Here is a 13,902-nt window from a genome sequence, read left to right as displayed (position 1 = left end):
CCGGTTTTAGAAGGTTAAGTTACATTGTTGAAGTCCTGTAATTGCTGTGTCGAGAATTCCGACTAACTAGGAAATCGAAATTTTTTCATTTTCAGTAATCTCTCTATCACATTCTTCACTATCGGTAGCGGTATTTTATAGATCTAGAACCAACCAAATATTCAATATTTCTTAGTGCATTTAACTGAACCCATTCACAACGGGCATCTCTGTTACCGAAACATTGTCTTGGGAATGTGCGTTAACCGGATACGTCATCTTGTGGGGATGGGCAATTCGCGCTGCTAAACCTAACTTTGGGAAAAAATTCGTATAAATTAAAATTTTCATCCAGTAGTTCCAATTCTTGGTACATTATGAGAAGAACATTCAGGTAGTTGTCAGAATTAATTTTAAAGCTTTATTATTATATTTTCCTTAAAAATTTTATAAAACATTCATTCTAGAATAACATAATTTTCCCCTCAGCCCACAAATAAATACAGTCAAAAGTCGTTAATTCGGACACCCATAATCCGGAATGATCTATACTCCGGACCTCAAAGCTACAAACTTTCTGCGCATGCGTCGCGTTGACCCATGCGCGTAAGACCTTTACGGCTGCGAATATGCGTGTGCACATGCACAAAATATGTTTACGAATGCGCGTTTAATGTATAACGGATGGTATAAGCTAAGCTAAAATTATCTAATTCAGTTAATGTTGCAGATTGCGTTGTTCCTTAATCTTCGAATTGGATTCAGCTTATTATTTTTTGCAGACTGTTAGAGCAATTTTATAAAAGTAAGCTTGAACTTTCGATTATGTCAAATAGAATTTCTGATATATATTTACTAACATGTAAAGGATCTACAAAGCGAAAGTATGTTTCGAAGTCCATTAAACAAAAAGTAGAATTGCTGCAAAAAATGGATAAAGGCATATCCTTTGTTTATCTAAACTTTAACGTTTGTATATCTAAACTTTGTTTATCTTTAACGCCGTGGTGCGCAATGAATTGGAAGTTGATCTGTCAGCACTATCCTTATCTTCAGGGCAGATGTTTTTATTTTATTTGGCTTATAATTCCTTACTAAATGTAGTATTTCATCTCGATGTACTTTGATATGATTTAAATCAAATTCCTCGTCATTATAATTCGCTTCCAATAGCGAAGAAAGTGACAGAGGTTATTGAAAACGAAAAAATTTCGATTGACAAATTAGTCGGTATTCTTGACACAGCAATTATAGGACTTGAAGAGCGGAACTTTGTAACTGAACAAGAAATTATGTCTGTTTATAGAATTAAAGAGAAAGTATTATCACATAAAAAACGAAGCAACTTAAACAACTTATATTGAAAGAAATGTTTAATAAAGTAAACAAATAAATATTAAGCTTTTTTTTTTTGTAAATTTTGATACTCTTTAGGTCATAATTGTTCTTTATTTTATAAATTACGGTTTCATATTTTTAATTTTATAATTTCTGCATGCCATCTTACGAGATTTATACTGATGATCTATAATCCGAAAAAATCGATAATCTGGAATCGCCGAAGTCCCGACGAGTCCTAATTAATGACTTTTGACTGTATGTATGGGAAAATATCCAAACAATCGCAGATTTTATTTAACACAACACATAATTAAAATTAAAAAAGTATTAAAACTGTCTTTCATAAAAATTCAATGTGCAAGCAACACAAAGGAAGCAATATTTCAAAAAAGAGTGTATGATATTCTTTGAAACATGGGTGTATGCAAAATCCAACGTTGCATATGTCACAGGAATATAATATCTGCTGTTATTTTACTCAGCAAATTTGACTCATTTAGCATTTATGCATGTTGTTCTACAGTTAGATAGTGCTTTCGTTTTGCCATTAAAAAAAAAAAAAAAAAACTTTTCAGTGAACGATACAAAATATTCATCTCAATGCGATACAAAATATTCATCTCAATGCGGGAAAACTCAAAGAGTAATAAAAAAGTCTCTAATGATAGAACATCTACTCCACTATAACGGGATAAAAATATAAAATAAAAATAAAAAAATTTAATAAATTAAATTAAAAAGTATTCCAGAGCATCGAGAACATGTTCAATTGTTTATAGTATAAAATGAGGCAGTAAGAGCCATTGCATTACTCAACACTAACGAATTAGCATTTGTGTTGTATATTCTAGGTTCAGTTTCGTTTGCCACTAAAAAAAATATGTTTCGCTGACACAAAATATTCACCTCAATGCCGGATAATCCAAGAGTAATAAAAAAAACTCTAATGATAAAACATCTATCCCGCTATATCGCAAAAATAAAAATAAAAAGTACCTCAATGCAGCCAGAACACGTGCATTTGTTTATATCGAATGACTCAGTTAAAGAGACATTACATTGCTCAACACCCACCCACAAACTTACTCTGATTACCAAAAAAAAAAAAAATTAAATTAAAAAATTAAAAAACTTTAGGTAGGGGCATCGCTATTATAAGTCATTACTCAAGTTGTCATGTGTTGATAAACATGCGTGATGAAAGCAAAATATAATAAATGATTCGCCAGGTTGGCGCCAGAGATATAAAATAAAAGGTGTAAAATCAATGATGTATCTACGTAGAATGTTTCGGTTGGAGATGTATGCCAAGCAGATATGCATATTCGGAGCCAAATTATTGATGATACAAATTTATGCTAAAATTAATAGCAAGGTATTTTATTTAGAGCCGAAGTAAAATTAAGAATCTGATATGTTTTATTATGCGTGGGGGTTGGAAATCAAATGCACATGCGTAAAGCATACAAAAGAAAAGTTGTTCGTGGCTTTGAGGTCAGAATTTTAGATCATTCTGGATATTGGATATCCGGATCTCGGACTTTGTTCTGTATTTAATATGTTTGGTTCTAAAGCTGACAAATAAATGCAATTTCTAAATTCTGCTAGATATTTTAGTAGATCCCCCTCCATAATTATCCAAATTTAACTACACTAGTGTTCAAAATTTAGCAATGAATTCATTTTTCATTGTGCAACCATGAAATTGTTGAGAAGGGCTTTTGACAATCAGCACAATGGCAACTCAGTAAAAAGGTCATGCGCTTCTAAATATCAGCACAATGATGTGATAGGGTACATCAGAGCATGCAAAACATGAGGAGTCAATGGGTGCAGTATGAGGCAACTTAAAAAGAAGAAATGAAGGGAAGGAAGTATGCAAGGCATTTCCAAGCATTGTTCTGCAAGTGAAAGTGAGATTGTATGTGCAGTATGGCTGCAAGAAAACATCAGGATGCCTTTACGCATGGTAGAATGATTGCCAAGCTTGAGGAGGAGTGTAGTTTGGCATGTATTGCCCAAGAGTTTAGAACTGTTAAAAGTATTGTTTCATATGTACCTTTCAAATAACAGGTAGAGCTATAAGGAGGATGGTAGTCAGTCAAGGAAAACCACGGTGACTGATGAGCAAGATATTGCCCTACAGGTTGAAAAGAGATCAAAACCAGACAACAGGCAACATTGCTGAGCAGTTGTGCATGGTCACCGGACAACAGGTATTCCAGTGTACTGTAGCCAGATGACTTAATAAAGGTGACCTCTATACCTGCTGTCCTGAATGCTGCATACTATTGATAACAGCCTATCGGTGGCATCTTTTATGGTGGTTTAGAGAATACAAAGACTGGACACCTCTTCAGTGGACTCATGTCCTCTTTATTGATGAGATTCTGACAAATGTTTCTCAACACCGTTTGATATGGAGAAAGGTAGAAATATACTTTTGTCTCACTAACATTAGGTAAAGAGACCATTGGGGTGATCTTCTAATGCTTGTATGAGAAGGCATTAGATTGAATGTACTGACAGAGCTCCATATTTTCAACAGAGGTTCACTTACATGAGATCTGTACTGTGATGGAGTTATTTTTCCCCATGTGCATCTTTTCCAGGGTGCTATTTGTACCAACTTTGCTTTTATGGATGACAGTGCATGGCTACACTGTACTCATGATGTTGAGGATCTCCTGGAAAGTAAAAGTATCCACAGAATTGTTTGGTCAGCATACTTTCATGATTTAAATCCAATTGAACATGTATGGGATACTTAGGGAAGATGCCTGGCAGTGCAATCTTACCCTCCAGAGAATACCAGACAACTGAAATGGATGCTTCTTGAAGAATGGGAATTCTTACTACAAGAACTCTTAGATAATCTATTGTGGAGTATTGACAGATGATGCAACAGAACCAAAGTAGTTAGGGAAGGTCCTATCCCATACTAAGACTCTTTGGTTTATTGTTCTTCGTCTTGGCCAGACAGTTTTTTTGTACCAATGCCATTCTATCAATACAGCTTTTTTCTGTTCATTTTGTACTGCACGTGTCCTCCTCTTTTTTTTTTTTTTTTCCCTGTTATACTTTTCTCATCTTTTAAGTACTACATAGTATGAATTCCATGTTTTCCAGTTAAATTTTTGTGGAATTATAGCTAAAATCTGCAAAGTTCCTTCAGTTTTGTTTACTAGTGTATATTTTAAAGATATATTTAAGAATTTTTATCACATAATATGTATGTGTGTGTGATGAAATATTTTCAGACATCGATATAGAAAAGGAAGCAGACACATGATATACAAAGAAGTAGATACGTGATGGTTTTCATATGTTTGCTAATGAAAATTGTGTTTTATTAGGGCCTGTCGTAGTTTTTCAGAGATCCTCCTTATTTTTTGCATAATTCATTAAATAAAATGTAGTACTGTAGTGTACAAGCATAGGGCAGGTGACCATCTGTTCTACAGTTACAACTGCATTTCAAATAATTAAAGTAGACAATAACAGAAGAATAGATGGCAGATGGGATTCAGAATAGAGAGACTGTAGTATGTCAAATGTTTAGTTCCGAATGATTTGGTTTCAGTTTAGCTTTAATCTGATTGGTTAATATTAAATTTTAATTTACAAATTTGAAATTACTACTGGCTAAAACTTTTTGTAAGTGTCTACATCATTAGCATTATTAGTAAGAATCATATAATATGGATTAATTTTGAAATAATGCAATTTAGAGCAATTTATTATAAGCATTCTTATTTTATAGAAGGGCAAACTAACCAAATTAAAAAGGAGCGTTAAGGGGTTATTGTAAATTAATGTTACTATTTTATCTTACATATATCTGTGTGTGTGTGTGTGTGTGTAATAATTTTGGCAGAAGATGAAACCAGTTCTTTAGCAGTCGTGGTGGAATAAAGATAGCAGATAGTTTGAAGCTATTGCATAGATAAAATGATGGAATCACAGACAAACGAGTTCAACACATAATTTATTCCTGTACAATCTTGATACACTTTTTCAATCACATCTTTAATTTTTTAGGATATATTGTTGATTAATGTAACAAGCACCCCACAAGCTGCTTACATTTTAAATAATGTAGGATACAGCTAAGTGAAAAGACGTGCGTTGTTCATGGAAGCATGGAAAGAAAAAACAGCTGGAGTATTTATAGCTTGGAAAATGTTTGTTTGAACCCTGAATAGTGATTAACAAGAGCTTTTGCATAGCGGATGGCTGCGGATAAGTGAGCAGGACAGAATCTTTGAAGGGAGTTGAAATAAAATTAGGAATTAAAAGGTCTGTTGCCGGTTATGTTAGTATTTTTCTTAGTGATTGACTTTTTTATTTTACATATTACCCCCTTCAAGAAGAAAAAAGCATCATGATAGAAAAGCCTTTTTAGAGAAAAAGCATTAAAGCAGTGACAAATGAAGGGAAACATAATTTGAAAAACATGAATCATAAAATGTTGACCAACATTATTATTTAAGCAACTGTAAAACATAAATTTTGAAAATATTTTAGAATTCTATTGTAAATTCTCTAAAAAGGTAAGTTTTTGTAGTTTTTAAAATGCTCTTGGTAAATATTATAAAACAAATGTTCTATATTTGGAGTATTAATTGTTTCACAAAATGATTGAAAACGGGCCCGATTCTTGGAATTCTTGCTTGAGTATCACAATATAAATTTGACAGTTCTATTGCTTGGAAGGTCTTTCATAAAACTATGGTAATCTGTATAAAACCCAAATACTTCTGTTACATATTTATGTAATTCTATTTAATTTATAATTATGTACTCGTTTTAAAACAAAGCCCGATTTTCGTATCGTAGAACAATGTAAAAATTAATACTCAGTTAAAAAAATTGCAATACAATGCAGTAATAAACTTTGATGGAAAAATGGGCAGGTCACCTACAAGTGAATCAGCATAACTACTTGCTGATGGCTGATGAATGCTTAAATATATATATACTGTATACAAAATATTTAATTCCATCCTTTTTATGCAACCTGTATAGAGGAATATTTTTCATTTTGTATGATGCATATTTACTAAAAAATGAGACTGTTTTCTTTGCTGACTTTCTATTTATTTGAAAGGAAAAGAAAGTGTTTTGTTCTTCATATAGTAAACATTTACTGTTTTTGTAGAAAGAAAAGAATGAAACACTTGTTAGTCAAATGAAAAAAGAAATTGAAAGTAGAAGGAAAAGTTATGTTAATATTAAAGTTACCACTTATTTGTAAATAAAAATTTTGTAATTGTTTTTTAAATAGTTAAGCATTTAAAAATAATGTTCTTTACTTTTATGTAGAAAAAAATAGTTATTTAAGAATTAATTTTTATATTTATTTATATGCTGATATCTTTTATCTGTGCTGTCCTAATTTAATACATTTACAGAAATTCACAGAAAAAAATGAGCATGTGCAAGCAATTCTCATTATCTCAAATACTAGCCTTCTAGTTTTTTTTAGATCACATATCATAGATTTTCAAATTGTTTCATATATAATAAGGCATTTAATACATTATCTAAAAAAAGTGAAACTGTGAGTTTAATATGGTAAAATTATTTTGGATATGTTCACCTCAATTAAAAACAAATTATCTGTATTGGCAGGTACCAACCAAGGCTATATATTTTATTTTAGAATTTACTATGATTTTAATGAATGAGATATATAGTGAGAGCACATTGTGATTTGTATTCCTATTATAGGAGAATGTTTTGTGGATATGGCTGATGAGATGAAAGAAGTTTATGGCCATTATTGTAGGAATCATGATGAAGTAACATCTGTTATTGATAAAGTGAGTTTATGAGACAGTCTGTTAATTTTTATATGTTTAGCAAATGAGTATATTGTTTTTTTTTTTTTTTATGCTATACTTTCGTAACCTTTTTGGCTGTCTACCTTCTTTGAGTTTTTCTAGTGTCCACCAATCTTTGCAACAATGATACATTAGATGTCTTTTGAATGTTATCTGAGCTGTGAATGAAAATTGATCAAATGTTTTAGGTATTTATTGCACTAAGACTGCTTTAAATTATTAATTAAAATTTGTCATACAATATGGAAATAAAATGGTAATAATTAAAGATGGCTCAAAACATTTGCTATAATTAACCCACAAAACATGAACATATTTGTTCCTTTCTATTTGTAATGATATGTATTGAAAGAATTTACTACTTGGCCATGCTAGATATCACTGCAAGCACAGATTTTTGGTTGTGTTTTTAGACTATTAGATTGACATTTCTAGGTTCCAATTCTTTGAACTCAAAAATTTACCTGTATGCAATTTGGATCAGTATATGTGAAGATGTTATTTAGTAGAATTCTTGAAATGATGTGCGACTGTAAAATTAAATTTGATGGGGTTAGTGAGTCTCCTTGCTGTCATCAGGGAAATGAGGAAAAAGTAATTCAACTTTCCGGTTTAATTCAATTTTGGGACAGATCAATTTTATGATGCTATGTAATTTTCAAACTGAAAAAAATAAAAACAATTAATTCAAAACAGTTATATAACACCATTCCTTATGCTAATCTCTCAGCAAGTGAAGAGACAAAAAACAAAAGCACAAAGTAGAGCACTTTACCGCTACTTCAAAATGTGGAGTTTCAGTAAACTCCAAAAGTGTAGATGAGAAACTCTAATGAATGATGAAAAAGAATGACTAAATGTGTGAGTACAACAAAAATTAATAAGTTATCAAATAAATGTGTTGATTTGAACAACCAAAAAGGCTTAATAATGATTATCATTATTTAAGGGTTTTCAAGTATCTTTTCAGAATTTATTGATATGGTGTTGTTCTAGAATCACACTAATATTCATGAAATTCACACTTTAACTTAGCGAACTGTAATTCTTTAATGTTATTTCTGCTAAGAGAATTACATACACACATGAGGAGCTGAACGTATTCTACTCAGATGGACACTCTTGCCGTCCACACCTTAAAATACATATTACATAATCAGAATAACCAGAACACTCAATCAATGGCAACTAGCTTTTTTTCCTTCTTGTTCTTTTTCTACTTGTAGTTGCCAGATCCCTCCAGTTAAACAATACTCAAACATTGGATCTTGGCATCACTTCGCTTTGGCATTAACATACCATCCAGGTTGGGCATTTGTTATTAAGTTAACAAATTACCAAAATTTAACAGTTTTAAAACACAATATAGTTCATATCATATATCACAAAATTTTAAATTGATACACATGAATGAAGCAATAAACATAAATAAACACAGAACTTGAAATGCACAAAATGTGAATTCAAAAATAGTACATAAATATTTTTTAAGCTCATCAAATATATATTAAACTAATGTAATGTCTACTGGTAGTACAGCTAATTTAGTTATTGGCCTTTTTAAAAGACCAGACTTGGATTAAACTTATGTAATGTCTACTGGTAGTACAGCTAATTTAGTTATTGGCCTTTTTAAAAGACCAGGCTTGGTTTTTACAATACAGACTCTTAACTTTTTTATCCTTACCATAAATTAGTTCTTCGATTTTTCCTAGTAACCAAGTTAAAATTGGCCTGTTGTCTTCCTTTACTAAAACTGTAGTGCCCTTTTTAACATTATCCTTAGAAAAATACCACTTAAATCATTACTTTAAATGACTGATGTAATCATTTTGCCATCTTTTCCACAAGTATTGGGTCACATTAGTAGTGTGCTGCCAGTGCTTTAAAGAGCTGTCAGAAAAATCAGTAAGATCAGGCTCAGTTATAAATGTTAGGGGTCTCTTGAGTAAAAAGAGTGAGTGTGCAAGTGCTTCTAAATCATTGGTGTCATTCGACACGGAATACTGGACGTGAATTTAAAATTCCTTCAATCTGGTTCAAAATTGTGAGAAACTCCTCAAATGTAAAAATCAACCTTCCAACCACACGTTTAAGATAAATGACTTAACACCTGCATCCCAGATATCTGCAAACTGAGGAGCTGTAGGAGGGATAAACTTACAATGAATCCTTTGAGATGTCAGATATTTGGTTAAGAATTCATCAGAGTATTCACCAAATTATATAGTCGCTTCAGTTCATTTCCCAATAAAATTTTGAGTATTGTGGCTGAATGTGGATGCACATTTCCTTCTTCTAGAAATAAATAGTTTTAAGACTGCAATAAATGATTTTGTAGACAAATTTGAAACCATTTCTAAATAGGCCGCATAAATCAGGAGGCAAACAAAAATATCATCATAAATCTTGTGCACCATGCTCTGGAACTATACTTTGGAAGGTTATAATTTTGTATTTAATATATGTATATATGTGTGTGTGTGTAAATAACTAACAACTTTCCAGGATATTTCAAAATTCATTGATGCATAAAAATGTGGCAAATATAATGTAATTCAAAAGAAATAAATCCTGTTAAAAGACAATTTCAGGTGAACTTTTGAAAAGTAAAATTTTAATGAAAAAATTGATGCAGCCTCTATAAACTCTTTTAATAGACTCATCAGGGAACAGGGAATATTCTCAAAAGTTGCATCAAGGATTCTTCCAAAAATGTTTCTGTCATTTTTTATAGTTGAAAATCCTGGATCTTTATTGTTGAAATTGAGGGTTCTTTCAAAAATCAAAAACATAGCCCTGTGTTTTTTGGAATCCTTAGTAAGTAATTAAAAGCAAAAATAGAAAACGAAAACTTATACTGTTAAATAAAGTTTAACTCTATTTCTAAAAGTTTGGATCTTGTTAAATTCAAATAAAAATGCTAAAACTATTCCCATTGGGTCTGAACAACCAAAAAATTAAATAAAGCACTTTCCTCAAAATGTGAAATGAAAGTAAACTCCAAAAAAGATGCAAAATTAACAAAATATGTAACTACATAAATCAAATAAATTTCTTTAAATGGATAACCAAAAACCGTTTAAACAACTTTTCACAAAACAACTTTTCACACAATATATAGTTGAAGAACACCAAATAATGAGAGAAAAATAGCAAAGCATGTATATACAATAATAAATCATGTAAAGTATAAATGAAAATGTACCTAGTTACCTTCAAGGTCACTGGAAAAAAAGGGAGGGAATTACCATTACTGCAGTCCAAATTTGTACAGCCACCTGTCAAGAGGAAAAAGGATTTTATTTGACTGTTCTAATGATTTGGCCGTTTATCATTGACTTCTTCATTTTTGCTTTAGTTCTGAAAATTGTTCTCACTGACTGTCAACTTTTCTGTTGCATATTTATAAAACTCTGGGAGAAACTAATTTTAGTATTTAATGTAATTTAATTACAATCTAATTTTGCTGCTAAAACGCTGTTATTCTTTTGGTTTAGATAGCATTTAAATTTTAAAGATTTTTTTAAATTCCTTTTCCTACATATGTGTATTATGTATATACACAGTGTAACCAAAAGAGGTTCTTTCCATTCATAATAATTAAAAATAGACATACTGTGCATGCTACTGAGCAATTAGATCTTGAAGTAACCTCCATTTCCATCCAGCATATTTCTCAGCATCCAGCAAGAAATGCTTTGGTGATAAAAGTGAGTCTTGGATGTAAAGAATTCCATGAGCATGTCTGTCAGGTCGGCTTCATTGTCGAATGATTTCCCAAGTAGGCACTTACTTGTCCAGAGAATGGAAGAAGTGGTAACTTGTGAATTCTAGGTCGAGAAAACACTATAGCTCCAAACCAAATTGCTAATAGTATCTCTGGCTGTCCTTGCCATCTTTGGTGTCATGTTGTTGTAAAGGTGCAGCATATCTTTGTGATTAATCAACACTTACTTTTTTTTTTTTGCTATGATGCATGTTGCAACTGCTGTGAGTACATGTCCTCAGTGATAGTGTGGCCTTGTGATAATAGCTCATAATGCACCACTTGGAGATTAGTTCACCAAACACAGCATGATCTTACATGGGTGCATAAGTGGTCTTGAGGTGTAATGCACAGGGTCACATGGTGACATCCAGTGTCTTGTAAATTTGGGAGTGTCATACTGAGTCCTCTTTTCATCACTCATGAACACTTGACCAAATGTGTGTATGTGTAGTAGTGCCAGGGTAGCAGTGATGAACAGGCTGTCTCTCACTCCTTGTTGGCTGCTGACAATGTATGCAGTACCCTCTTGCTCAGTTTGTACTTGTTTCATATGCAGTACTGGTGAAGTCGTCTGATTTTTTTCCTCAGAAACCTTAAGTTCATAACATGCTTGACTACTTCCTCTTCTATGGCTACTTTCAGGGCCTCATTATCCTATACCTGTGGTTGCCCACTGCAGAGTTTATCACAAAAGCTGAGATCTCTCATAGTGAATTTTTTCACAGCATCCTTTCCAGATGTCTGACGTAATAAATGCATAATAATAGCATAATTTCTTAGTCACATGTACTGGAAATTCAAAAAATGTTTGCCTTTTGACTCATAAAGCTCTTGCTCATATGCAACAGATATCCTTTTTCTAGTTTCTCAATCTTCATTCACTACTAAATTTAATGTACACTTACAATTATTTTCCTTTATTTTTAAGTGTATAATAATATAAATCATTATGCATTTATTACTAAATAAAAGTTACAGTTATATACATGAGAGATTTTCTGAAGGTTAGAGATAGATATTATATTAGGGAAAAAAAAAATGGAAATGAATAAAATGAATGGCTGTGACCAGCCCTGGCTGTAATGTTTTCAGTTCCTTAGGTGATTAGTGCATTTGATACTCTCTACAGGGTGTCTCAAAATATTATTTCCAAACTTAACATGCTTCTCTATCATACCATGACAAACAAAATTGACGTATGAACTTGCATCCGAAAATGTGAACAGCTACTGTGTTGTGTAGCTCAAATTTTGAATAATTACAAATTAAAATTTTGATTTTTTTGAATCACTTAATTATATTAAATTTGCTACACAACATTTAACTGCTAGAGGGCAATTTTGCAAGCACATGGGAAGGAAAAAGAAAGGATGTCAAAAGAGGTGTTAATATGACTTTTATTAACCTTTTGAGGCCAGGGCTTTGGTAGCAGTAAAAGCTACCAAAGGACGGGGAATCTTGAACCAAATGCTTTTTCCCCTTTAAGAAATCACCTCCTATTTGCAACAAAAATTCTTGTGTGTAATTTAATGGATTCTCAGAGGGGTGCATCTATTTCGCAGAAGGAAGACCTTTGAAAGAGATAAGTGGTTAAAACCCTAGGGACGTCAAATTTGACATTTCAGCCCACTTTTCCGCCTGGAAAATGGGGAAAAAAGACATATCCACTAAAGTGGACAACCCCGTCTTTTCAAAGAGAGGACTCTATGGCCACTATAATGGCTATTCCATCTTCAAAAGGTTAAAGAACATGCTTAAATCGCAAATGTTCAAATTCCTTCCACATGTATGCTTCACAATGTCGACCGATGGATTCAGGGATGCATTCAAAATGGGCAGGTTTGTCACGAACATGTATCGCTGCTTGCTCAATCCTGCTAACGAGATCCATGCCCGATGTCCCTGTCATCTCAAATATCATGGACTTTGTATCTGCACAGGTAGAAATCCAGAGGAGTCGAAGTTGGAGGATAGCGGTACCCATCGGACTGGTCGGCCCCTGTCAATCCAGAGATCAATATTTGTCCTATTAAGTATTATGTGCTCAATGCTGCTAAAATATGCAGGTGCTCCATTATGCTGAAACCAGATGTTTCACCATCTGGTGCTGGGACATCAACTATCCGATCCAGCAACACGTTTTCCACAATATATCACACAAAATGTTCCTGAAGAACTGAGTTAGTAAACCAAATTTATCTTTCACCTGCAATGTCTTTGCCTGAAATCATCACACTTGCTACTTTTTCATAAGCCTGTGATTATTGCTCTTTAGTGGTTGCCATTCGCATTTTTGGGTGCAAGTTCTATGCAAATCTTTTTTGTCATGGTATGACAAACCAGCATGTTAAGTTTGGTAACAACCTTTTGAGGCACCTAACCTGCTACCCTCAGAAATTAAAATTTGCAAGAACATCTGAAGCAGCTTACCTGTGTTTCTTGTGCATGATCTAATTCTAGCTATAGCAGATTAATCTTCCGAACATATAAGTTTCAATTCAGTGAGATATTTTTAGTTTTTAAATGTAAAATACATTATTTGAAAAACTTACTCTATGTCCTTTCTCCTACCTTGTAATAAGATCATAACTGAATTTTGTCTTTCATCAAATAAGAATTGTCTTTAAAACATTTTTTACGTAACACAAATTTTAACATTGGGAAACTTAAATACCACAAGGAACTTATTATTCTTTGATTTTTTAAAAATGAGTGAATGTCTTAATGTTGAACAAAAGTGAATGAAATTTAATAAACGAAAAAACAAAATGTTGTTATGTTTACTCTACAGTCTTATTACTTTTTATATGGTATTTGTACAAGTAAAAACATAAAAAAATTATGAGTATCATTTTCATTCAATTATTTCATTATATTAAAAAGATAATTTTGGCATTTGCTTTAAAACAGAAATAGAACCTTCAAAACTTTGAATTCCACAAATCTTAAAGTTTTGAGATTAAA

At 32.2% G+C, this 13,902-nt stretch overlaps 1 protein-coding gene across 3 annotated transcripts in view; it reads left to right on the top strand.

The window, feature by feature from the left end:
* The window catches only part of LOC118180927 (dynamin-binding protein-like), a 223,125-nt gene that overhangs the window by 148,566 nt on the left and 60,657 nt on the right, over positions 1-13,902 (top strand). For all 3 annotated transcript variants that reach the window (XM_085820798.1, XM_085820800.1, XM_085820799.1), the window contains one exon: positions 7,054-7,145. In XM_085820798.1, coding sequence (XP_085676924.1) covers positions 7,054-7,145 — 92 coding nt within the window. The remainder of the gene's footprint in view (positions 1-7,053; positions 7,146-13,902) is intronic.

Source organism: Stegodyphus dumicola, chromosome 7 (assembly GCF_044657685.1).
Source record: "Stegodyphus dumicola isolate Sdum_Otavi_A_Nest chromosome 7, ASM4465768v1".
Classification (NCBI taxonomy): Eukaryota; Metazoa; Arthropoda; class Arachnida; order Araneae; family Eresidae; genus Stegodyphus; species Stegodyphus dumicola.
Note: the sequence above shows the minus strand (reverse complement) of the source record. Positions and strands in the feature narration are given on the sequence as shown.